Source organism: Megascapheus bottae, chromosome X (assembly GCF_031878675.1).
Source record: "Megascapheus bottae isolate mThoBot1 chromosome X, mThoBot2.hap1, whole genome shotgun sequence".
In the NCBI taxonomy this organism is placed as follows: Eukaryota; Metazoa; Chordata; class Mammalia; order Rodentia; family Geomyidae; genus Megascapheus; species Megascapheus bottae.
Window position 1 is genome coordinate 38,146,796 of NC_143547.1, and position 27,753 is coordinate 38,174,548.

The 27,753-nt window shown below is 41.2% G+C and overlaps 1 protein-coding gene and 1 long non-coding RNA gene across 3 annotated transcripts in view; one reads left to right on the forward strand and one right to left on the reverse strand.

The window, feature by feature from the left end:
- Nucleotides 1–26,371, forward strand: part of LOC150040884 (putative PWWP domain-containing DNA repair factor 4) — a 35,834-nt gene extending 9,463 nt beyond the window's left edge. The window contains exons 1-3 of one of the 2 annotated variants that reach the window (XM_090326632.1): nt 18,447–18,595; nt 21,777–21,944; nt 23,181–26,371. In XM_090326632.1, the coding sequence (XP_090182758.1) occupies nt 23,381–24,859 (1,479 nt within the window). In that variant the 5' untranslated portion in view covers nt 18,447–18,595; nt 21,777–21,944; nt 23,181–23,380 and the 3' untranslated portion in view covers nt 24,860–26,371. Of the gene's footprint in view, nt 1–18,446; nt 18,596–21,776; nt 21,945–23,180 lie in introns of those variants that run through there. The other variant, XM_090326633.1, reaches the window with a different exon arrangement.
- On the reverse strand, nt 17,309–18,351 carry LOC150040885 (uncharacterized). The gene is made up of 2 exons (XR_016533835.1): nt 18,183–18,351; nt 17,309–17,485 (listed from the first exon to the last, which is right to left on the reverse strand). It is a non-coding gene; the product is annotated as an uncharacterized LOC150040885 (long non-coding RNA).
- Nucleotides 26,372–27,753: the final 1,382 nt, after the last annotated feature.

Sequence of the window (27,753 nt, forward strand, 5' to 3'; positions counted from 1 at the left end):
TTACCAGTTCTTTTTTTTTAAATGAAAATGTGTCTTATGTTTCATAAATTACGTTATACCCTAGTGACCAAAATTTAATTCAAATTTAAGTACCAAGGAAAGTTTTCTGAAGTTGGGAATAGTAGTGGTACTCTATCTTTCAGACATTTATTTGCAAATCTAACCTCTCCCTTCAGTGAATATGAAGACAGTCTGTCAGTTAAAAATTTTGATACTTGCAGAGTATATTGAAAATACTTTGCTGGTCAAAATATGCCGGGGCCTACGGGCAGCAAATTGGGGTTCCTGAAATAGGGGCAGGGACTGGAAAAAATAGAAGAGAGACAAACACATCGGGTCCGGGAGGTCTGCAGCCCAGGCAAAAACTGCTGCCTCGTTTATTGTCAACTCCAGGCTTATACCTCTTCTTGAAACCAGGGAACTTCCAGCTGTTACATTCATATGGTAAATCTCAGGTCATTTAAACAGAATAAGGCCATAAAACAATAAGACAATAAAGCCATTGTCTGATGCAAATCAAGGTACAATTTGATTCCACTCTGGCTCCCAACATATCCCCCGTTTTTTATTTTAAAAGAAACACAACTGCAATTTTTTCTCTTTCCTATACCTCTAATTTATCCTGTCTCATTTTCCAAAAATGACTTTGGTCCCTTCATCTAAAGGGGATTGATGGGTGGAGATTCAGCTTCTGTGACTTCTTCAAGCTGACTCAGGGGCCTTGTCTCTGTGTTGACCAGGGACCTTAAGAAGCCTAGCCTGTTTTATCAAGGGGTTGCAAGGATTAGATATCAGGAACAATAATTTACTCCAAACTAGAGATCATATTTAACATTTAGCAACTGCACAAACCATCTTTGGCTACAATAGTGTAACTTACTTAGCACCCATTTGCAAAGGCTTTTTTCTTGATTGTCTGGGGAACTAAATTTCTGCAATCTTAACAATGCTTCAGTTGTCAGATATAAACAGATTAATAGAGACACTAGCCCCAGATCCACAAACTTTCCTGAATTTGTGGCTAGTGTCAAATAAAAAATTCGCTCAAGTAAGACTTTAAACTACCCACTATCACAGAAGATTGACAAGTTCCTGCCCAGTTATGAAAGGCACGGGCATTAGTAAGGCATGCTTACAAACTATTCTATGACCTCCCGGCTCTGAATAATTTGAGTGGCCAAGCACAAGTGACTCTAAGATCTGACACCATCTCTGCCATCCAAGCAGAGGCTTTCGTGTCCCAGTAGTGTCTCTCCACACAGGGATAAACATGCCATTGGCATTTCACTTTGTTGGTTGCTGTATTTGAACTCAGGGTCTGGGCGCTGTCTTTCAGCTCTCCAGCTCAAGGCTAGCACCCTGCCACTGTGAGTCCTGAGCTTGGTGCTTGAGTGCTTCCCCCCAGCTTTTCAGCTCAGAGCTAGCACTCTGCCACTTCGAGCTCCAAAGCAACTCTGTCCCAGCATCCTGCTGGCAGATTAGACACCACAGTCTCACAGGGACTTCGCTTTGCTGGGGGTTGGCTCAAAACTGCAGTTTTCAGATCAGTGAGTCCTACAAAAGGCCACGTTACTCCAATTAAAGCAACAAGGTGGTCAACACAGAAATAGTCTCTAAGCATGAGCTTACCTAGAACCTGGTAAAAGCCAAAGTTACTTCTGAATAAGGATTGCTGTTCTTCTCCATGGGCTAGCTGGAAGTTGCTATAAGGTAACTTACAAGAGCAAGCTGAAATAGTAATTAAGCAATTACTTTGGTAGTCCTAATTTTCCTTTTTTCTCTTTCTTTAAACATTTAAGACAACTTCACTTTCAAATATTGTCTAGAAACCCATTTCCAATGTTCTTAAAAACTTTTACTGATACTGGCTTAAACAATTAACACCTTAGCCTTTATTTGCAATTGAAAAACCTTTAAGGGCACAAAGAACTCCTTCTGCCTTCCGGACCCCTAAGGCTCAAGGCACTCCTCTTGCCTTTTAGAAAAAAGGGCTTTTTTTTTTTTGCAGTTTAGATTACTGTCTAAAACTCCAATAACAGTTTAAACTCAAATAACAGTTTTTCCCTAATGCAAGAACTATAGACATCAGTGCACCAAAATCTAAGTCTGGACTTAGTTTCCTTCTTTTTTTAAAATACACCCAATTGCATGGAGATAAACCTTTAAACATTCCTTTAAAATACTAATCACATTATCCACATTTTACCATCAGATTTCTAGTGTCAGTTTGCAAGAAAAGACAGACAGGCAAAGTTTCTGACGTTAATGAACAATTTTACATTTAAATCTCTAATACATGTTTCCAAACTTTAACTTAAAGTAATAAATCCCAAATTCCCTAACACCTCTGTGCTAAACAGGATACAATGTTTACAATGTAAACAGCTGTATGCCTTGCAATAAAATGCAGATTTCAGGATCTAGAAAAATATTTACCAGTTTTTCTTTAAGACAATGCAATAATCCTTTGAGACATAGGAAACATTCAAACCTACTAATTTTCTTGAAGTTTAGAGCTTAGATTTACCCAATTGCCTTTGTGTTTAAGTATGAATTTATCCATTGTTTTATACAGCATGCTGGTAATTTAACCTTGAACATGTTCACTCACACCCATTCGCACACACATTCATACTCAAAGATCTTAAAGCGCGCAAAATTAATATCGACCGTTCATTTTCCTGAAGTTTGTGTCAAGAGAGCTTTGCCAGTTTTACTTGCAGGTGAGAACCAGGTTCAAAACAAAACTTTTTGCAAGGCAACTTACCTGGAATTTATTTTTCCAGGGCTTGTTACAACTGCAGACATGGGGGAGCGGCCATGCTAGGCCCAGAAATGTTCAAATAAATAACAAGGATGTGTGCTTGAGTACGCACAGAAAAACCATAAGGATCCATACTTAGAAATGGTACCAATTTTAAAGACAAAACTGGACAAGGAAAAATATGTAACACGAACAAGACAGAGAAACGGAGACTTTTAAATAATCAGACATTGACATATAACAAGAAAATTGGACTCAATCAGATACACTTAACACAAAAAACATGAGCTCAGATGAACGTTTTCACCAAACAGCTATTTTTAGATTTAGACATGTCTTGCTGGTGGGACTCTCAGGTATGCCTTGTTATTGACAAGAAACGCAGAAGGGAAAGGGGGGTCAAGGCGTCCCTTGACCACCCAGGCCCCTATTTTAGGCCCACAGTGAACCCTTTAAAAAAATAAAATAAAATAAAAAAATAAAACAAAACACAGACATACAGGGGGTCAGCCGACTTCTACTTACCTCTGGAGGCCTTTGCTTTTCACCTGGGCATCTTTTACAAAAAAAGGTTATTAAGAAGAGGGATGGTAAAGACAAAATAAAAAGAACAATCCTTTATCTCAATAGTATACAATTTGTAAAAGAACAATTGTCACATATTAAATTGTGTAGAGTCGATGAATATGTTAAAAGGTCCCTACATAATAGTAAAAGGAGGAGAAACACAGCTCATATGAATGTGTGGAACAAGTGGATCAGTAGCAGTCCCAATTGACATGCACAAATAACTCAGGTCCTTCCCACATCGCAGGATGCACCACTGGAGGGTTGGGGGTGTAGGTCCAGTGAGTCGCTGCTTGGATGGCCACTGTCACTCTCCACAATCCGAACGCAGCGTTCAGGCAGCCAGCGGGCGTCATTTTCTCCTTGTGAAAAAACACATACATGCCCCTTGACCCCAGGTTAGAACAGGATCGGGTCCATGCCAAGCACCAGTTAGGGGATCCTTCCACTTTACTAAGGCAAAAGGACGCTGCTCTCTTTTTTCCCAGAATCGCTGAGCAGCAGATAAATTTTTTGAATCCAAATTCAAAAAATTTAAAACAAATAAAGCCTGATTAAGTATATTCACAGGGGTAGCGGGATACGACTCTCCTTTCTGTATTTTAGCAATTTGATGTTTTAATAATCCATTAGCTCTCTCCACGATGCCTTGACCTTGAGGATTGTAAGGAACGCCTGTAATATGAGTGATATTATAGGAATGGCAGAAGGATTGAAATGCTCGGCCTGCATAGCCAGGGCCATTATCTGTTTTTATTTGCGAGGGAATCCCCATCACAGCAAAACATTGAATGCAGTGAGAAATACAATGTTTAGTAGCTTCCCCAGCAAGGGGGGTGGCCAGGATAAAATTAGAATAAGTATCTACAGTAACATGAACATATTTTAATCGGCCAAATGATGGAACATGTGTGACATCCATCTGCCAAATGTGATTAGAAAGCAGTCCTCGTGGATTTATACCTAAATGAGGAGCTGGTGAGAAGGGCACACAGTTGGAGCAAGTTTTAACTATTTGACGTGCCGCTTCTCTAGATAATTTAAACTGTCGGCGCAAGGCTCGGCTGTTTTGATGGTGGATGGCATGTGACTGCTTAGCAAGTTCAACTTGAGTTGAATAAACTCTGGTGGCAGTATCAGTAACTGCGTTACCCTCACTTAAAGGGCCAGGAAGATTAGTGTGAGCTCGAACGAAGCCAAAAAAACAAGGGTGGTTGCGAGAACAAAGTAAAGTTTGTACTTGGCGAAATTGGGTCTGGATATTGGAGTTAGTAGTTCCAATAAAGGGAACAGTTTCTATGACTTGTAGAGCACGAATTACATATTGACTGTCTGAGTATAAGTTAAAGGGCTCGTCTTGTAACAGGACGAGTGCTTGTAAAACAGCCTCTAATTCTACCTCTTGGGCGGAGGAAAAACCCATAACCCAAGACTGAGTTTTCCATTAATGGTCAAAGCAGCCGTTCCATTAGAGGATCCATCTGTAAATACTAGAGCGGCAGAAGATAAAGGCGAGGCCCGTACTATGGAAGGAAATAGAAACGTATGACACGCAGCAATTTGGAGAAGTTTGTTAGACGGGTAGTGATGCAAAATTTTTCCTGTATAATTGGCCCAAGCAATGGCCCAAGAATCGCAATGGGCGAATAGCCAATCTTGTTGTTGTAGATTATATGGGACACAGATAAAATGAGGTTCCTGACCTAAATATTTACGGGAATCCACTCAGCACATATGTATCAGATTAGCTACCAATTCGTAGTAGGGGGTCAGCACTTTGCCGGGTGTTGATGGTAGATAAAGCCATAAAAGTGGGCCATCCTGCCACAATACAGCAGTTGGGGAGTGAGAAGTAGCCAAAATGCAAACTCCCCATGGTTTAGAATAGTCACAATAGGTCACTTGTTGCTGGGAAATTGCCTTTTCTACGATTTGGATGGCCCTCCTGGCGTCGGGATTTAATTTGCGCAATGATGTAGGGTTGGTATCTCCTTTTAAGAGATCAAAGAGGGGTTTTAACTCTCCTGTGGACAGCTTTAGATAAGGCCGAAGCCAATTTATATCTCCTAAGAATTGCTGAAAATCATGAAGAGTTCTTAAGTGTGAAGTTTTTAATTGTATTTTTTGGCTTTTAAAATAGTGTGAGCCTCCCCTCAGTTGATGAGTGGATCAACAAGTTGTGGTATTTGTACACAATGGAATTCTATGCTGCTGTCAGAAAGAATGACATCGCCCCATTTGTTAGGAAATGGAAAGACTTAGAAAAAGTCATATTAAGTGAAGTAAGCCAGACTCAAAGGAGCTTAGGCTCAGTGGTTTCCCTCATTCGTCATAATCAGTAGAAACCTTGGGCTCTACTAGCAGAGATTTGCAATAGAGCAAAATCTTGATACATAAGGACATATAATGTGAAGCTAATTGAAAGGACCTCCAGGATAGTGAAACAAAAGCCATATAATGAATGATTGTTGTCCTTAATGTACTATGTTGTCTCTCATCTCCTTTGCTGTCCCTTGGTTACCTCATATTGGTATAGTATCTCACTTTGTTATCTGATATATTGAAGTTATTTGTATTTGGATATTTGAAATTTGATAGGGAAGGGGGTAAAACCAAGACGGGTGGGGGGTGTAGGGGGGGAGGGAAACGGGTACCAAGACATGTGAAAGGTATCAATGTATGTGAATTAATGCACCTTCTATCTGGCAAATATCATGTAACCCTTTTACTAATTACAATAAAAAAAAATGGTGTGGGCCTAATATATGGCCTAAATACGTAAAAGGGGGGTGTTCCTGAACCTTTTCAGCTGCTATTATAAGGCCAAAGAGGCTCAGATCTTGCTTTAGTTGTCCAAAGGCTTGTCGTACGACGATAGGGTCAGAACAAGCCAACAAGATGCCGTCCATATAATGAACAATATAAACAGAAGAAAATTTTTCACGAGTGGAAGAAATGGCTCTAGCTACAAAACTTTGACATAAAGTTGGGCTATTTGCCATGCCCTGTGGAAGCACAAGCCAGTGATATCGCTTCATGGGTTCTTTATAATTAACAGAGAGGACGCTGAAGGCAAAGCGCTTACAGTCTTGAGGCGCCAGGGGTATAGTATAGAAACAATCCTTCAAATCTATAATAATCTTATAAGTATCCTTTGGGATTGCCATGGGTGAAGGCAAGCTGGGCTGTAGGGCCCCCATCAGTTCCATAGTTGCATTTACCTTTCTCAGATATTGTAACAGCCTCCATTTACCTGACTTTTTCTTTATAACAAAAATTGGAGAATTCCATGGAGAGTTAGAAGGGGCCACATGTCCCAAGTCCAGCTGTTCCTGTACCAGCTGCTGTACTGCAATGATCTTTTCTAGAGAGAGAGGCCACTGTTCGACCCATACCGGTTCTTCAGAGAGCCAATTTATGGGATCAGCATGAGGGGCAGGACAAACAACAGCCCCCGTTAAAGAATACCCTAATCCTTGTCTTGGGGGGTGAGACGGGTTGGAGTGGCTCTAGCTACCCCTGTGCTGCTCGGCCTAGTCCCCTAAAGGGGAGGAGGCCTTGATCAAGTAACTGCTTAGTGACCGCAGCACTAGGACTAAACATATACACTCCCATTTTTTCCATGATATCACCACCCCATAAATTAATTGCAGATGATCCAAGACAAATGGCTGAAAATGACCAGAGTGCCCTTCCTCATCTCTCCAAACAAGGATCGCACTGCTCTGCTGTGGGTCAGTTGCTTGCCCAACCCCCTGTAGGGAAGTCATAGGGGTTGTCAGGGGCCATTGGGCTGGCCAATGTTTTTTAGATATCACAGACACATCTGCTCCAGTGTCTAATATTCCTTTAAAGGGCTTTTCTTGTATAAATATAGTCATCTCAGGCCTCTCTTGTTTTATGCTTTGTACCCAATAGATATCAGAAGATCTAAATCCTCTCTGTCCACATGGGGAATTAGCAGTCTCCCCGGGAGGTAAAGGCACAAGTATTAGTTGTGCTAATTTTTGACCGGCTGGGATCGATACCACGTGTTTCGGGGCAGAGGCCATAACTTTGATTTCTCCAGTAAAATCCTGGTCAATTTTGCCAGGTGTAATCTGTATCCCTTTAAGGGCTGAGCTACTTCGCCCTAACAGCAATCCAGCTACTCCCAGGGGAAGGGGACCGAAGACCCCCGTGGGGGAGAGCTTGTGTCCCCATCTCTGGGGTCAATACTGAGCAGGTGGAGGAACAGAGGTCCAATCCTGCACTGCCTGGGGTGGCACGGAGGAGGCTGGAGACTGATTTTGGGGGGTTGTTAGAAGATGTACTTGTGGCTGAGAAGAGGGAGGGACTGCCCCATGGTTTTGTGGGGCTAGGGGCTGGCCCCTTCTCCAGTTTCCTGAAAACGGGCGGCCGTTGCGATTTGTTGCTGACTTGCAATCTTTAGCCCAGTGCTTCCCTTTACCACAGCGTGGACATGTGCCAGGTGATTTTTCTCTCTTTAACCTGGCCTGGCGTGGGCATTGCGCCATCCAATGTCCTATTTGTCCACAAGAGAAGCAACGCCCTGGGGATCTAGCAGCCTGAGAATGCCGCTGGCCTGTATATTTTATAAATTTAGTAACAGTCTTTCCTTGAGGAGCGGTGGCTAAAGTAAGGCCTTGTACATGGGAGGGTCCAATATCAGCACACAGTGAAATAAAGTCCGTGATTCCTCCCTTATTCCTATGGGGTCTGATAGCCGCTTGACAGGTGGCGTTGGCATTTTCATAGGCTATGTGTCTAACTATAATCTTCCTTGCGTTCTCATCTTGTACTAGGCGGACTGCAGTCTCCATTAATCGAGACAAAAATTCTAGATAAGGTTGATTCGGTCCCTGTTTAACTTCTACTAAATTTTGTACGATTGGAATTACGTAACCTTTTCCAAGCCTCTCTCGCCGCAGCATTTATTTGTAAATAGGCTTCCTTTGCATAACCCAATTGATCTTCGGTGTTTTTATAGGTTCCCTCTCCTAACAACTGATCAAAAGTGTAAGGCAGGATCTTAGACCTATTTGTTTCAATTTTAGCCCGACACTGTGCAGTGAACTCTGTCTCCCATAATAAGTACTCTCCTGCACTAAGGCATGCTCTGGCAAGTCGCTTCCAGTCATTTGGGCATGCAATACCAGCACACGTGGCCTCCAATATTACTTGAGTAAAAGGGGCAGTTGGCCCATATTGGGAGCAGGCACTTTTTAAATCCTGTAATAGTTTAACAGGAACAGGTTGATGGTATACTTGTTCATCATGATCAACTAAACTAGGGAAGCATCGAGGCCCTGAAATATCTTCCCTCTCTCTAGCAGCCTGAGCCAGGTTTAATTGCGATGCACTGTGCCTGGTTGTAGTGCCTGTTAAAAGGGACTTGTTGCTAGGGCCTTTAGGCTTGCCTAAAGGTTGAAAAAGGGATTGGGGCCGTGAGGCTGCAGCTGGAGGCGGTGGGTGTGAGGGGTAAGGTTTAGAATCAGACACCATAGTGGCCTGAGGGTCATATTTCTTTCCTACTTCTGGGGGGGCTCTCTGCTCTATCCCCATTTTCGATAGAAGATGTAGGATTTCTTCTAACTTCTTCTCTATCGTAGCTATCCGGTCCTCCATTGGCTCATCATAACTTTCCTCCTTGATATTCAAATCTGAATTCTGATACTCAATATCTACTGGTTGTTGTTCCCTTTTCAAGATCTCACTTAGACTCTCTTGGGCTGCGGCATATGGCTCAGCCTCAGGTTTTTCAGAAGGGTCCTTTAATTCATAAATTTCCCTTAATTCAAGATTAAGTTCAGCATTCTCATGTTCAGGATTTATGTATTCACTTACTAAATTCCATACATTATAATAGCCTCTACTGGTGTCTTTTCGGGGCCATATACATTATAATAATCTTGAATTCCTTTTCCTATCCGCTGCCAGGTTTTTAGGAATCCCTCCTCTATAGACCTCGGGCATGCCTCCTTGACAAACTGTAGGAAGCTCTGAAGCACCCCTTTTTCAACCCACGTTCCGTGGGCTTCAAGTAGGCCTGTTAAAATCGGTATATATGACCTATGGCTATGAGTTTGACCCATAATTTTTACTCCTGACTATACACTCTCTTAAGATCCTCTCTTAATAGTCCTACGATGCGTTACTCACCACAGTGGGGTCCTCCACCGTCGTCCCAGATTTTCAGGGTCCCTGTTCGGGCGCCAGTTGCCGGGGCCTAACGGCAGCAAATTGGGGTTCCTGAAATAGGGGGCAGGGATTGGAAAAAATAGAAGAGAGACAAACACATCGGGTCCGGGAGGTCTGCAGCCCAGGCAAAAACTGCCGCCTCGTTTATTGTCAACTCCAGGCTTATATCCCTTCTGGAAACCAGGGAACTTCCAGCTGTTACATTCATATGGTAAATCTCAGGTCATTTAAACAGAATAAGGCCATAAAACAATAAGACAATAAAGCCATTGTCTGATGCAAATCAATGTACAATTTGATTCTACTCTGGCTCCCAACAAAAATAAATGTAATTGAGAAAAATAAGACATGGACTTTGTAACTGTGGATTGTGATTCCTTTTGTATGAGTATACAGTATTCTTTCTGTCTTTTTTTTTGTTGGTCATGGGAATTGAACTCTGGGCCTGAGTGTTGGCCCTGAGCTCTTCTGCTCACAGCTACCACCCTAACCCTTGAGACACAGTGCCACTTTTGGTTTTCTGGTGGTTAATTGGAGATAAGAATCTCACAGACTTTTTACTGCCCTAGCTGGCTTTGAACCGCGATCCTCAGATCTTAGCCTCCTAAGTAGTTAGGATTACAGCCTCTGCACCCGGCTGGATATAATGAGATACTTGTATGTAGAAACTGATAGGAAGTAATCTGTACACACCTAAATTTAAAAAAATTAGCAATATGCAAATTGAATATGCCTACTCACAGTATTTTTTAATGAAGAAAATGTGATGTTAAACACACTCATGCCCATAATACTTCTGAAGATTTCCAAAGAACAACCAGGGGACTAATAACCGGCAGAGGAAATTCTTGATTATTAACATGATGTTCAAAGGCTTTCTCCTGTGTGAAAACCTGTTTTAGTATTCACTCACAAATATAACATACTTAGTGGTTTCCTGGATGGGTTCCATTGCCTTTCCACTACCCAAGTGGTAGGTTAAGACTTCCACTTGGAGTCTCTCTCCTTTCCTAGCAAAACTTTTCTTCCTTTAATGCTTAGCACCAGGGTTGCCTGACCTTTGTAACCCTTACGATTCACCTAGGTTTGTGTCTGTATAGCAAGTTGTTTCTCCCATTAGAAAGATTTGTATGCCATTCTTTTTTCCTACTTAAAAGATGGTTTCCTTATCCCTGATTTTCCATGGCTCTCTGCTTCTCTAGTTCTTGTATTTCTTCTGTTCATCGAGTTCTTTCTTGTTTCACAGAGTAGAAGCTACTCCCTCTCTCACCCTGATCTCTACTGTGTTTCCTTCAAGGCTCTAATGTATATCATATAGATAGCTTGCTTCATTAATAATTCCCCAGCTTCTAAGGACACAGAGGAGAAGAGGCAGAACATTTTTATGGACTGAGTGAATATTGAGTAAATGGTATGGGAACATCCCAGTTATAGTGATTATTTTAATTTTTGTGCACTCAATGCTTTGGGTTTGAATACATAACAATATTGACGATATCACATGTTTTAAACTCTTTTCTGGGTAGTTACCGCTGTCAGGCAAGCTTCATGTTTTGATATATCATTTCCTAGTAAAGATTATCCCAGGAAACTTGTAGTTCATGCTATAGAACTCTGGGTTCCAGACTGGTCTGTGAATGATGCCTGCAGTCCTGTCGTTCAGTATTCTTAAAGAAACAGAATTATTTTCTCCAGTATTCTTTTCCTTGTAGTATGGCAGAATATTATACTTCATATTATGAAATTTTCTAATAGAAAAATAATACAAATAGATAAAGGATGTCTAGGAAACAAATGCTGTTATCTGTCTTTTGTTATTTATTTAAGTCCTCTGAATAGAATGTTGAGTAGAAGTGACACATTCTTAACCCATGAGAGGGACAATGTTTAATAACATTCTTTAAGTAAAACAAAATAAGCCTGAAACCATACTTTAGAAATTTTTCTTAATTGTTAGCGCCTTAGGCGCTAATTTATATTCCATAGGACTTTACCTTAGGATATGTACAGAGAGCAATTCTTTTTAAAAAAATGTTATTATAAAGGTGATGTACAGAGGGTTTATAGATATATAAGTCAGGTAATGAATACACTTCTTTTTAACACTGTCAACTCGTCCCTCATTTTTTCCCCATTTTTCCCTCCTGACTCAACTCAAGTTTTATTGTTCATTTTCAACACAGTGTCTAGCAAGTATCACTTTTGCATTTGTTCACCCTTTGTCCCACCATTTCTTTGCTCCCTGGTACCCTCCCTCAAACAGATTAACTTACATACAAGACAAAAGGTTCAGAAAACAGAAAGAGACAAAGGAGTGGAAAAACAAGGGGAAAAATAAAAAAATATAGTAACAGAAAACCTCTTGTTTCCATTTCTTGGCGTTCATGTCAATAAACATCATTTAATTTAATTTCATTGTAAAGGTGATGTCAGAGGGGTTACAGTTATGTAAGTTAGGTAATGAGAACATTTCTTGTCAAGCATTGTTGCCCCACTTTCCTCCCCAAGTTTTTTGACCCCTCAAGTTGTAAAGTTCTTTTTCAACATACTGTCTTGTGAATATTGATGTTATATTGATTCACCCTTTGTCTTTTGTTTCACAGTTTTGTTGTACCCTTTCCTTTCCCAAATCAGACAAACATATATACAAGACACAGGGTACCAAAATAAGAAAACAGTGACCACAGGGGATAAATGAAAGGAAAAAAATGAAATAAAAAATAGCATCATATAGTACATTAAAAAACAAAAACAAAGAAACATAATCCCCTCTCGTTCCCATATCCTGGAGTTCATTTTGATTTGCATCATTTTATATGGTCATACGTACATAGTTCTTGAGCTACTGTGATCCTCTGCTAGGTCTATCCTAGACATATACTAATTATTACAAATGAGGGAAACCATGGATCCTATGTTTCTTTGGGTCTGGCTTACTTCACCTAATATGATTTTTTTCTCCAAGTTTTCCATTTCCTTATGAATGGGGAGATGTCATTATTTCTGATGGAAGGCATAGAATTCCATTGTGTATATATATATATATATACCAATTTTTTGATACATTCACCTACAGAGGGGCATCTGGGTTGATTCTATATCTTAGCTATGGTAAATAATGTTGCAATGAGACCCAAAGAAACATAGATTCCATGATTTCCTGCTGCTTCGGCCTGCAGGGTATTCAACTAGAGCTCGAGGAGGAGTAGACCTGAATGAGAGACAAACCAGACACGAGAAAGGAGACCAAGACAGTATTATGATCAAGGTCTCAATCTTTATTTTTGCACAGCAGAATATATACGTTTAGCAGAAAGGTGACTGACGCAAGCAGATTGCCTAGTGATATTGCTTAGTAACCATCTCTATACCACATGTACTTGAAACAAACCTGGGGAGGGGGTCAGGACGTAGTCATACTGTTTTGCCAAACAGGATACATAAATCAAGTTCCTGTTGCTTAACAGAATATTGCAGTTGGGTCGTCATGGAAGGGGTAGTAGAAACAATAAGCGATTCTTTCAACTTACAGAGTCTTACAGTTATTAAGTTCTTTCAGTTTACAGAAACTTATAGCTTCTGGATGTCTTAGTAACAGCTATTTGGTTCCCAGCATCCTGCATTTGTAATATTAGTATATGTCTAGGGTTTTCCTACCAGAGGATCACAATAGCTTAATAGTTATGAGTATATGAATATATAAGATGATGCTAAACAAAATGAACTCCAGGATACAGAAATAAGAGGTTTATCTTTGTGGTTGTTGTTTTTAATGTCCTACATAAAGTTATTTCTTTTCTCATTTGTTTTTTTCCCTAATTGTTTGTCCTCTGTTGTTACCGTTTCTGACTTTGGTACCTGGTGTATTGTATATACATTTATTTGTTTATTCAAATTAGGGAAGGGAAGGGGAAAATGATGAACAAAGAAGAAAGGGTGACAGCAATTCCACTACTTGGCATTTACCCAACCATCCAAAATCTGGGGCATACTAAATCCACTAGCACAACAATGTTCATTGCAGCATTATTCACCATAGCAAAGATATGGAACCAACCTAGATGTCCCTCAGTTGATGAGTGGATCAACAAGTTGTGGTATTTGTACACAATGGAATTCTATGCTGCTGTCAGAAAAAATGACATCGCCCCATTTGTTAGGAAATGGAAAAACTTAGAAAAAGTCATATTAAGTGAAGTAAGCCAGACTCAAAGGAACTTAGGCTCAATGGTTTCCCTCATTTGTCATAACCAGTAGAAACCTTGGGCTCTACTAGCAGAGATCTGCAATACAGCAAAACCTTGATATATAAGGCCATATAGTATGAAGCTAATTGAAAGGACCTCCCGGATACTGAAACAAAAGCCATATAATGAATGATTGTTGTCCTTAATGTACTATGTTACCTTTCATCTCCTTTGCTGTCTCTTGGGTATCTCATATTGTTACAGTATGTCACTTTGTTATCTGATATATTGAATTTATTTGTATTTGGTTATGTGAAATTTGATAGGGAAGGGGGGAAAACCAAGACGGGGGGTGGGTGGTGGGTGGGGGGGAGGGTGATGGGTACCAAGGGTATCAATGTATGTGAACTAATGCACCTTCTATCTGGCAAATATCATGTAACCCTTTTATTAATTACAATAAAAAATTATAAAAAAAAGAATTAGCCCCCCCCCAAAAAGAAGAAAGGGTGAATCAATGTAGCATCGATATTCACAAGACAATATGTTGAAAATGAACTTTACAACTTGGGAGTGGGTCGAGCAGGGAAAGTGAGAGAAAAACATGGGAAGAGGTAACAATATTTGAGAAGTAATGTACTCACTATCTTATGAATGTAACTGTAACCCCTCCATTCATCACCCGGACAATAAAATTTTAAAAATACTGCTTCAAACTTCAGTGTGGCTTTGTTTGTGATAATTTGGGTAAATGCCCAGGAGTTGCAGTTTCATAGATTCCTAGTTTATACAGAGCTTTCATTATAACGGGGTATTGTCAAATGCCTTTTCTGCATTGATTGAGATAATCATGTGGCTCTTGTTGAATTACATTGACTTTTGTATATTGAACCAGCTTTGTATCCCTGGAGGTTTACATTGATGTTCATTGAAGGAATGTATCTATACTTCTCTTTCTTTGATAGGTCCCTAGCTGGTTTTGGGATGAAGGTTATGCTGACCTCATAGAACGAATTTGGTAGTGAGTACATTATTTTTGGAAGAGTGTCACCTTTTCCCTCATTTTCTTCCATGTTTTCCCCTTCTGACTTCCCTCCTCCACAATTTTTATAGTTCATTTTCAACATAGTATCTTTTGGGTTTACTCTGTTCATGGTATTTTGCTATGCTACCCAGATTTTAGAAGATGCATGGATACAAGTTTAAAGTGTTTCCTGTATTTACTGGTTTTCAAAAAGAAGAACTGATTGTCTATAGAATGACAGAATGACAAAATGGTTCTAATTTAGTCATTTTGAATTTGTAAATTTATACATGATTATATTTTTGACTGGTTGCATTATTATTCCAAAAGAACCTGAAAAATCCCATGTTTGTCTGGATGGAAATATCTTATCTCAGCTCCCAAGATCTCCTAACAGTAAGGTAGTTCTGAGTTTCCATGTTGTAGAATGACAGGTGTTTCTTACTTATTTTTTGTTGTTCCAGAGACACAATAACTTCTTTCCATTTCCCATAGGAATTGACCAATTTCCAGAGGAGTCTTGTTGGATTATACCGAACCACTGTGAAGGGTGAAGTGCTATTTAAAATAGAACCTGGGCGCTATAAAGGCACAATGCTCCTTTATCATTGTTTTCAGATTTGTTTTGCATTTGGGTTAGGGACCACACAAAAAACATAAATGATGAAATAGCTCATGTAGTAGAATTATTTCTGTTGACATTCAAAATTATATGTTAAGTCTATATATTGTACATACATGTATAAAAATACTGTTTTTTGTCATTTGTTTCATCCCATGCTATTCACACTAAGAATGACTAAGCCTTCCAAAAAAGTGTTTTCAAGACAAGAGTTTAAAAAATTCTGAGTACTTGGCTTTCATCCTAGGAGACAGTAATGGAACAAGTATGAGGTTTGAATTATGGATATCTCTTTTTCCCCAAAGCCCTCATTCACTCATGGACCCTTGAGGAAATGTCCCTCCAGTCATTTTGTTGTTGTGTAGACTCCTAAGACAGAAAGAATGGCAGGTGATATACCACTTAAATCACACATTTCCAGCCCTTTCCTCCCTTTTGTTTTTCTCAGCTCGTGTCTCCACTTTTTGTGCTGGGCTTATTTCAGACTTTGATCTGCCTTTATGTTGTCTTCTCTGTATGTGGGCCTATAGACATTCAACACAGTGCTTCATTTATTGACAAACATGGCTTTTCCCCAGCGTTTTGGTTGGGGAACCCTCAATCAAACCCCCATTCTGCTGATGTCTTCCTGAATCATTGGAATGCAGGCATCAGGCACAACTTAAATTCTCTAAATTCTCTTATAACTATTTTCTAAGTATATTACCTTATTCTTTTGGTATTTTGTTTCATGTTTTGGATTATTTTTCTCACACATTTTGCATGCTTAAAATGCCAGGAATCCTAGTTCAGGTGCTTTAATTGAAATCTTGTAAAATGTATGTGATACGTTTAGTGATAATATTCTACTGGTGATTCTTTTCCAATTAGTAAGCTTAAAGTGATCCTCATTCCTTAACTCATTTTCATGGGATTATGCTGTTTTTCCCTTATAGACCAAAACTCTAGTCTAGATCTCATTATATAGTTTCACATATGAAAAGAGACATCTTCTGAACATATTTTGATCGTTCTGTGTTCTCAGTTTGTTCTTCTTTCTTAATTTTATGTGGATCTTCTCAATTTGCATTGTTATTATCTGGCATTACTTTCATTCTATTCTTCCTTCACTGTGAAAGGCCTCATTTGGAAGGATATTTAGAGTGTTCATTGGGTCAAATCCATCTTAATACCTATAGATTTTCAGTAGGAACTTAGGCTCTTATTTACTGTACCCCTACTATGTGCCCAAGTCCTAAGGGCCACGGGGGTATGTTTGATCTCAAAACAAGGGAGTCTTGGTACTTCAGGGATATGGGTTCTCCCCTTAAGTGCTACTTACCCCACAGTCTTAGTACTTCTTAAGTAGGTCATTTTAGACTTATCTGATTAGAAAGCAGTTTGATGGTTTGCAGGGTCCAATTCATTATGGTTATGCAACTGCTTATACTTAATCCATCTGTCAGTTCTGAAGTCCTCAGTCACCTTCTATGTGAAAAGTGCAGGTGTCTTCCCACTTCATAAGACTTCCTGCATCTCTTCACCATTTGGAACAAGCTTTGCAGATATTGCCAAATAATTGGAAACTGCCATGTGGTTAGGATAGCCCTATTCCTCCTAGCCTTACTTTTGTATAATTTTCTGTTATTTACTTCAGATCCAGTTGTAATTTTTTCCAATTGGGTACAATGTGAAGTACATCCCACTCAGGCTACATAAGTGTCTTATTGGCTCAAGACTGGGGCCATGCAAGGAAGCACTGGAACCTCCAAGAAGGACTCAGACCTGAAACGGGTTCAAGAACTTCAGGTGTCCTTTCTCCATCAACTCTTGTAACCAGCCAGGATAATTCACATATGAAGAAGAAGAAGCTACTGTAAAGAAGATGATCAGTATGTAGAGCAGTGTACAAAATGTGAAGTCATTAGGAATGAGATAGGTACAAAAGAGCATAAAACCTACAGTGCTGATAAGAAAGCCTACATTTTTAATCAATCAGCCTATGGAGCATGGGAAAGCCTGAAAGCAATGGAGATTCAACTTGGGTGCCCATCATTCCTTCAGGTATTTCATCAGGCAGCATTTATGGATGGAGCACTTTGTGTGTATCAGCACGAGACATGCGTGAAAAGGTCCTCACTCTGCTCCAGAACAGACCAAAAATAAGGAAATAATGGAACTTCATCAATAGTTAAATATCTTAAAAACAACAGAATTGGAAGATGTGCTAAGATGTTGACGGCATTGGTGTTCACTAATTATTAGAATAAGGCAAATGGGGTGTAAAGTCTGAGAAGTGGATAGCATTGAGAGAAAATGAAGAAAGAAAGTGGACTAGGATTGCCAGGCAATTCTCTGAATTGACTTGACATGAGGGGTGACACGTAGAGTGGGATAATGTGGGGTTCGGGATATATGAGTGTGATATGAGGAGATCAGAATGAGGATTCATTGCAGTGGTGGCAAGGTACAGAGAAGTTTGATCCTGGATATGAGCAGTAGGGAGTTTGAAGGTAGGAGAGAAAGAAAGCCTATTTGAACATAGGATGTTAGCATCTGCTGTTAGGATTGGGAAAGCAGGCGGAGATAATTGCACTGGATGCCAGACGTGACGCAACTGAAGAGATTATTAGTAGAGAGAGATGAGGCACGGAGAGAAGAGGGTACTGGGAATACATTTTGTGTCTTCTTGAGTCCTGAGGACCAGGTCAGTAGTAGTGGAGGAGAAGACGAGAGACAAGTTTGCCAGTTGGGAAGTGAGTACGAGGAACAGATTCTGGGACTGCCTCCCTCAGGTTAGTGTGGGCAGAGCTATCCGGTGCTTGCCCCTGCATTTACCTTGGGGGAGATGCTGGACAATGAGCAAGGTGGCACCTGTGCCTCAACCAAGGGGAAAATGCTGGCCAATCAGCAAGGTGTCCACTCCTCCTGGGCCAATCAGTATCCAACGTCGTATTGCCAGGCCTCGAGGACGGCCCTTGCACATGTGCATGTTGCTAGCAGCCAATCAGGCAGGCAACCATGCCTCCTGGTCACATGGCCCAATTATGACGCTCGCGTAGGACGCTGGCCAATCACAGAGATGCTTGCGCGTACCAAGACCTTCTGTATCTAAGGCAGTTATGGCCCAGCTAGCCTGGGACTGCCTGTAATCAAAGAGCTTAGGCAAGCTGGCATTGAGTACAGTGGCTCCAATTCTAGGAAATCAAAGACATCTCATTATTGTGGAAGTGCACGTGGTCGTGGTACAGGTGATTTTGTTAGTGGGTTAGATGGTTACTAGATGCAGCATCGCATCAGCAAAATGTACTGGGTTTGGTACCAGTGTGTGGATGCGGGTTCAGTGTGGATCTATGGCCCTTCAGGAGTAGGGAGTGGGGCAAGAGATGGGACCACAATGGCCAGATGAGCACTCTTGACAACAGCAGTGCATGAGCAATTGACACTTAGGTCCCTTGAGATGTACCTGGGGCATCTGGGACATGGAATGGGCAGTGCCCTGAACTAACTACAGGGCAGTTGCACATGGGTCATCTCCCATTGGATGTGTCTCAGAGTTGCTCTGTTTTTTAACCAGTAGGTGCGTTGCTTGATGTTCCTATAGGCCTGCATAGAGTGTTTTGGAGTCAGAGGAGAAGGGCAAGGCTTGGATTCACCATATGAATTGGCCATGTTGGCCAAGCATGCTGCCTCCAGAGAAATGGACTTGCCTTTAGACATGCTAGAAAACGTAGGGTCCCATGCAGGCCTAAACTAGAAAGACTCAGGGACACACTCTGCACTCTGATTCAATATTTGCTCAAGATTGTTTTTCTAATGTAGAAAATAGACCACAATTTAATTTCAGCTTTTCCCACAATGCAATCTGGTAGCATTGATCCAATGAAAGTTTTGCTTTTGAAGCAAAAAAGAATAATCACAACAGGCAGCTCAGTGACAGTGTTTGCACCTGGGCTGATGTATCTTGTGTTCTAAGGAAACAGATGCAGCTGCAAATCTCTTAGTAAGCACATACTAAAAACAGCAGTCACTTCACAAAAGAGGTCGAGATTTTTGTCACCAGTACTAGTTAAGAACATTATTTAACTGGTTGTATGGAAAGCTATCTGGGATAATAAAATGTTACACAATTGTATGCCACTAGAAATGAATTGTACTAATCTTATTGTGATCACATTCTTTTTCTGAAGGGAAATATTTAACTAATCACAAAATCCAGAAAGGTTTCCTTTCTGCCTCATAATTCTTTCCCTCCTCATAAATGAGTAAAAACACCTCTAACTCCCTTCTATAGGCCTGAAGGCTCTGACTATGCTAATTTGTCCATTGTCAGCATCCATATACCCCTGGCTCATCTGTGCAAACGAATTGCACAAAGAAGCTTCATTATATTCTTCCTTGTGTTCCAGTCTGAAAAGATTCAACTATTAGTGCAGAGGTTGGAAAATGAGTCATCACTTCCAGAATACTTTTTTTTTTGCCAGTCCCGGAGCTTAGACTCAGGTCCAGGTCTTAGTCAAAGCCTACTGCTCTACCACTTAATCCACAGCAGCATCTTCCAGCTTTTCCTATGTATGTGGTATCAAGAAATAGAACCCAGGTGTTGGTGCATGCTAGGCAAGCACAATTAACATTAGGCCAAACCCCGCCCCCACCCTAAATTCTTAAATGAAGTAGATACATATACATACCTCTAGGAATTGCTGCCTACTGCACTATAATTTTTTATTTAAGTCATTATAATTTGACCTGATTCTTTTTAATTATGTGAGTAGCAAGTTTCAACAGGGTTGTTTGAAGTACCAGCCAAAAACAATGAAATTTCTTTCCATAAAATTATTCAGGGAAAAACCCATAAATGTTTATAAACTTTTAATGGTTTTCAAATTTAAAATTCTGAGCTATGTCACATTATGTTTTCAAAAGCACAAAAATGTTGATGTAATTACGGTTTGTAATCTTATGAGCATAAATTATGAGAGACAGTAAGAGGACTGGTTACTATTTGACAGTGCTTAGTTTGGTTATCATTCATGAAATTTATATTACTGGAGAAAGCATCTGATCTAGTAAGGTATTCTCTCATCACTGAGGAATCAAGCATCTTCTTTAAATGTCTCCGATTTTTACAAAGATTACTCATGACATTATACATTGTGTTCAATAGAGAACAATATACTACTGACAGTACCACCTTGTGCAGGCTCACCTAAGAAAAGTGAGAGGAATTTACCTACAATTCATAGTTAGAAATGGACATTTCATAGAATACCATGGTTATTGTTGGCATTGTTTTTGTTTTTGTTAGCACTACATCTGCTGAGTCTAAGTAGCTATCTATAGTAATCCTAGCTATGCAAGTGGCTGAGATCAGAGACAGTAATTGGAAAGCAGCCTGGGCAGGAAAAAAATGGAACACTTAACTCCAATTAACTAACACCTACAAAAACACCTACTAACACCCTACAAAAGCTGAAAGTAGAGTTGTGCTAGAAGTTGTAGATGGTTATAAAGCTCAAGAACAGTGCTTAGCCCTGAATCAAGGCCCAAGTCTAGCACACACACACACATACACACACACACACACACGCTACATATAGTGATTCAACCTAAATGAGGCTTTCGCAGATATGAATCATGACTCCTGACCTGCTTCTGCCTTCCATTTCCTTAAGGAAATGTACCAGGATAGTGTGAAATTCCACAGGTCATAGAGTGTTTTCCATCTACCCTGGATTGTGACTCACAGAGAGCATAGAGGTATATGTTTTCTCTCTGTTAGTCCCTGAGCACCTCATTCTGGACACAGGTATTTGGACCAAGTGGAAGAATTGAATTGTAACTGATACGAAAAAAAGAAAACTAGAACTGGGATATACATGAGTTTCTAAGTTTGTCTAAGGGTAAGGGCCTATAGATAGCTATCATTTCAGCTCCTGAGAACAAGGAAACTTTGTGTCTTTTTCCACAACCAGTTATACATACATGATCTCCAAGTGTCATAAAAATCCATATACTCTCAGTACACTGTCATGATAAGGATAAGCCCTGATAATACGTTTATTTGTTTATTTGAAATGAGGAAGCGAAGGGGGAAACCAGATGATTGGGAGAGAGTGAAGGGAGGGAAAACAGGGACAAAACATGAGGAGTATCAATGTGTGAGAAGTACTGCACCTACTACCTGACAAATGTAACTGTAACCTCTATACATTATTCTGACAATGAAATAAAAAAGAGAAACTCCTCCTTGATTATCAAGACACTGGAAATATGGGGATCTAAGAATGATGGATAAAATGACCTCTAAACTATAGATGAGATTAGTAGCCTATCACTTAACTTCAAAATGCACTCTGGGATGGGAAGGGAGAGAAATCGCCCACTCTTCACTAAATTGGCTTCATGTCCTATGTGGTTTGGGTTTTCCAGAGCTACCATTGCAAGGCCCAGATGGTGGGCTTATGGAGCAGATGGTCCAGGTTCTCCTAAATTTGAGCAGAGGCACAGTCCAGGGGAAAGGCTCAGTATAACGGCAAGTGGAGAGAGAGACCAGAGAATCAGCTCAAAAACCAGACCTGTTGTGCTCCGTGTGACTGGGTAAGCCTTTCTCATTTACTAAGCATTCCTCAGTATTTCCACTATGCCCATGAAGAGGGCACATAATTCAATGCTCCTTGAAAGGGAATACATTTTTCTTTTCTTTTCTTTCTGCAAGCCCTGGAACTTGAACTCAGGGCCTAGGCACTGTCCTTGGACACTTTTTCTCATGGCTGGTGCTCTGTCACTTGAGCCACAGCACTACTTTGGCTTTTTCTGAGTATGTGGTACCAAGGAATTGAACCTAGGGCTCCATGGGTGCTAGGTCCTTTCTCATTTACTAAGCATTCCTCAGTATTTCCACTATGCCCATGTAAAGGGCACATAATTCAATGCTCCTTGAAAGGGAATACATTTTTCTTTTCTTTTCTTTCTGACAGCCCTGGAACTTGAACTCAGGGCCTAGGCACTGTCCTTGGACACTTTTTCTCAAGGCTAGTGCTCTGTCACTTGAGCCACAGCACTACTTTGGTTTTTTCTGAGTATGTGGTACCAAGGAATTGAACCTAGGGCTCCATGGGTGCTAGGTGAGCACTGTAACACTAGGCCATGTGCCTGGCTTAAGAAAAAGACCCATCTTGTTTTAGGGCCAGAATACATTTCAAATACAAAACAGTGTGCAGGCCATAGTCTATTCGCCCTGCCTGTAGCCATCCTTATCTTGTAGCCATGATATCCTGAAGCACCAGGGGGGATCCTTAAGAACCCTCAAATTACCAGTGCTGGACTGAGAGCGTGACATCTGAATGACGCCTAGAATGTGTGGGTATTTGTGTGTGTGTGTGTGCGTGTGTGTGTGTGTGTGTGTGTGTGTTTGATGGTCTGTGTGTGAGAGACTACAGTACATTGCTTCAAGTAACCTGGTATTAGCAGGGCAGGAATATTATGTCAGGTATAAAAAGAATGAACAAGGCATTCCGCCAGAGGGAGGGTCATGGGGCCCCAAGGAACTAAATGGGCCAAAAGATAAATGGCCACTCTCTGGCCATATCTGGTTCTCATGTTGATCAACACATCCCGGTTGGAAAAATATTGAATGAGCACTATTTGGGAAGTCCCTTAGGATATTCTGCATTTGTCCCCAAGATAATGCTATTTAACTTCCATAATGTAAAATATGTTTTCTCATTTTCTTATCTACTTTCCTTTCAGTGCCAGTGGGAAGACACCTTTTCTCTTTTCCTAAGTTAGATGACTTTCGTAACTCATGTCGGGTTTCCCTTTTCCATACTGCAGTGCACTGATGCATGCCCACTGAGAGCTCCAGTTCCAGCATATCCAGGATACTCAGGTGGAAGGAGAAGCCTTGCAAGCCTGGATCCCTGGCTAGAGTGAGGGGGGGGCTGTGAGATGCCTGAGTGTGGGACACATATACTAGAGTAGCTCAAAGGTCTTAGCCTCTGTTAGTCATCTGCTACCGTCTGACTCAAGGCAGAATGGACACGGTAGAGTATGTCCTGTGCCGGTGGAAATGGAACTTGTGGCCAGCAAAGGTCTTATCCAGAATAGAAACTCCAGCAACAAAGTGTAGGAGAAAGACATTTGATTTAGAAGTACAGATCCTCTCTGTAAATGAAAGAGTAAAAGTGAAAAGCACTGAGGTAATGGAACTCACTGAGGCTGGGATTGAAACCATTGCCTTCTGTACTGGAGTGCGCTTGAGGATCACTGACCCACCACGACAAGATGCTCAGTGGAAGGCCTTTACCCCACCAGGCCAGGCAAGATCATACAGAAAAGCACTCCGACTAGCACTTGATATTCTCTCCTGTAGAAAACTAGCTGAGCAACAGACCACTAGAGAATCTACAAATACAGGACCAAAGGGAGGCAAATTACACCCTGACCATGGCAATGGCTCTTGCCCTGGCAGGAAGCACCACACACAGAAATTACACCATGGGTCAAACCCTAAGAAACAAAGACATTGTATATCAGAAAGCTCCAGTGTGAACCCCAAACTACCAACACCTATAGGAGCTGTTCTTCAATGCATGGATAAGACGATGTCAGGAATGTCTTCTAGTCACACTGTGCCATGGCAAAGTAAATATTCTACAGTTGAATTTCCAGGTCTGTTTATGCAACCTGTTGTCATCCTCCCCAAGTTCAGTCCTCTGAGAATGAAGACAAAGAGCACTTGCCGAGAGAACCCTGTTTCTGAGGCCCACAAGAGCACTGCCTTCCCAGACAGCATGGAGGACCCTGGTGAGAGTTCCTTGAATGCAGGCTTGGAAAGGGCCAGAGCATCCTCTGTATCCTCTAACTCTAGGCTACCTGATTCTTTCCCTGCTGTGGCCCCAAATAGTAAGCACCAAGACCCAGTTTTGAAGAAAGGGGCAAAAGTACTTGAAGTTCCTGAGCACTCAACTGAGAGTAAGGCCATGGTTACCAAGGAGAGTACTGGTAGAAGACAACAAGGAAGAACAGAAAGTGTGGCTCCTGAGGGAATGCCTCCTCCCATGGAAAGAGGAACCTTGGTTTGGTGTAAAGCCCAAGGCCATCCCTTTTGGCCATCTGTGGTGAAGTGTGTCAGCCAAACCACAAACACGGCCAGGGTGCTCTTGATTGAGGCCAACATGAACACTGAAGAAAGTGGCGTTCCGGTCCATCTTTGCAACCTAAAGCACCTGGAGTGTGAAGAGAAAGACGCCTTGGTGAGGGAAGCCAGCAAAGCCCATAGCCTTGGTGTGACCTGGTGCTTCTCCCTTATTAGACACTACCGAGAAGAGATCACTTGGGGAACTTTCCAGGGCTCCTTTTTAGACTACTTTGCAAGCAATGTCAGCTACCCAGTTCGAGAGGCTTTAGAAGAAACTGACCTGTATGTTGATTTTCCAACGGTGAACTATTCCATCCTAGAAGATTTTGAAGAGGAGACCAACCTGGATGAGAGCAACCCTCTTGTGCACTAAATGAGTAAGCTGGAAGAAAAGATCATCTTTAAGGAGAAGAGGAAGAAGAAAAGGAACAGATAAGAAAGCTCAAATTGGTCTTCTCAGTCTCCTAATTTATTTCTAATTTAGATGATGTTCCGATCCTTTTTGTGTCTAGTTGCATATCTTTGTGCATGTGACTATTACTCCCGTTTGGCGTAAGTTCTAGGAATTGAAGGAGCTTGGGGCCATGCATTCTTTTATTTGGAACTGTCACTGGCATTGTGTGGTAGATGCCCAGATCTTCAATTTTCATTACCTGTTTTCAATGAGTTCCCGAGCTATTTGGCCCCAAGATTGCAACAGCAGACTTTCCATCAGTAAAGAAGCATTAATTGGGAAATCTCAAATCTGCACTTCCCTTTCCTCCCTTGCAGAGACATGTAGATCCAAACTGTTAGATCCCTGTTGTAAGCTCTTTATCATACAAAAAATCCTGTACATTGAAACCAGTAACAGAGATGCTTTTTACCCTTGCAGTACATATTTACGGACCCACTATTGTAGTCTATTGAAACCCAGAAATACTGGCTCACCTGTAGCAGTTGTTACAGCAGGCTGGGGAATAATGTGCCTGCAGTCACCACTTTGTCATCCTTACGCAGGATCACAGCCCCTATCTGCCCCTGCAATTCCATCAAGGCCATGAACCAACTTCAAATGCTAAACAAATTCTTGAATCACACAGGCCCACAAGCTCTTAACAACAGCAAGAAGACATTTGTTCCTCTCCAATATGCCATTTGTCCCCATGCGCAACATACTGCAGAAGCAACTGGGAGCTTCATCAGACTGCTGAGGAACCCATCAACTTGAGCCTTTGTTCTGGTGGCTGAATCTGGTCCTTAAATGCAGTCTTTTGTGTCGTTCCTCCCAGGATGTAGCTTTCCACTTCATGATGGACCGCACCCAACTGGTTCCCTCAGCAGAAATGAACTCCAATATGTCAGCAGAAATGCAGCCTGCTGCATCAGGCTGGGCAAACACTCTATGTTCAGGATCTGCAAGTTTGGCCATGGACTCATGAAACGTCCTCCATTGCCCTCACTGTGACCCCTGGCAAGACACTATCAGATGTGCATTTTAAAAGCTGTGAATCAAAGCCTGTGCTTTGTGATATCTTGAAACAAGAACTTTTTGAGAAAAGTAGTGTGAGGAAAACTAGTTTATTTCAAAAGAACCCATATGAGAACAAGTATTTTGGAATCCATGGGATCTTCAATGTGTTTGGTCCAGATACAGGAAGATCTCTGTTCTCATAGGATTATGCCACGGGTCTTCCTGGTTGGTATTTCCATACTATTACAAAACTGGCTCTGTGGATTCCCAATGAAACCACCATGTCCCTTTGCTCCAACATATTGGAGAGTTTAACTCTGCATGGGAGAACCCCTCCCCCACCATAAAGTCCCATATAAACCTCCATGCCAGGAAACCCCGTCTGGGAAGTTTTCATGGTTACTCTTGTCATCTTGGAATGTTTATCATAAATGCCAGTTTTCTTTTTAATAAAGGTTCATGTTTGTACCTGAAGTAGTGGAATTTTACAGGTGGCCTCCCAACATGTAAAAACACTAGGTTACACCTTCTTGTCTTTGGCCTCTGCCTCCAAGATACCAGGCATTTGGCTCTTAAGGGCAATTACCCTGACACTCATGGCATACTCCTGACTTTTGAAATCATGAGAAAAGGCTCAGCTCCTTCATCTGTGAGGGCCTCATCCTCCTTGAGAGCCTGTTTTGTTTTCTCTCAAGTAGCTTTGCTCTGAGTCCTAGGTAATAAGCAGCTTCACCTTTCTCATGTTCATGGCTACAGGCTGATGTTATCTGTAATCCTCATTCATTCCCTCATTCGTTCATTCGATCAGGAAGTATCTCTCTCTCCATCTTAGATCCAGAAATCAAGTGAGGTCTTGTTGAAATCTCTCCACTTGGAGACTAATCTCACTGAATATTACAGAGAGTAATGGAGGCCTTGTGATTCTCCGTAGCAGTCTCATTTCTGTGATAAGCAGGATGTGCTACTTCATCTTGTTAGTGAGATTATTCAAAATCATATGCTGAGTGTTTGTGAGTGAAATCATAGTCCAAGGTCTCCTTTGATGAATGACGTCAGAGGCATCTGTTGATCAGGATAAATATCGGGCTGTTTAGTCTAGCATCTATGCCTGGGGCACTCATCAAGGCAAGGCAGTCATGCCTTTTGCAGTAGACCCTGAATGGCATTAGGACAATAGAGATGCACTGCTGGCTGTGTGGACTCTCAACTTTTCATAGCCTAAAGCAGTCACAGAAGTTACATCTGGTTTGCCCAAACTAGACATATATCTCAGGTGTAGCAGTCATTCTCACTGAGCCCTTCCAATTCAGTCTCCTGTTGTCATAGTAACCATTGCTGAACATCAGGCTCTACTGCTCATGGCAGTTTGTGAGTTTTTGATAAAACAGCATGTATAGTGTGCCTAGGACTCTCTGGCTAGAGAGTCATAACTCAGTCTGGCTAGAGAGTTCTAAAGCCTTAGATAAAATATCTGCAGAGCGCTTCAACCAACTTCCAGGTCTTTTATTACAAACATAATTTAATAACTAGACCTCTTCCTGCCCAGGCTAATCTGTATGTGTATGCCAAAACCACTTTGGCCTCTCTGATATCTTGTGAATCTTCATTCTCTGTTCAGTGTAGTTTCAGCCATGAACATTGATTAAGCGTGAGCCAAGCTTGGTCTTAACCTCCATGCCATGACAACTATGAGCTCCCTGACTTTAGTCCCCAAGCCACCTTGAAAACTCTTTGAACTTTCCTTACTTTTTTCATCCTTGCCTAGTCCCTGAACCCTCTGGTCCCCATTTTGCAGCCAATGGTGCTGGATCACA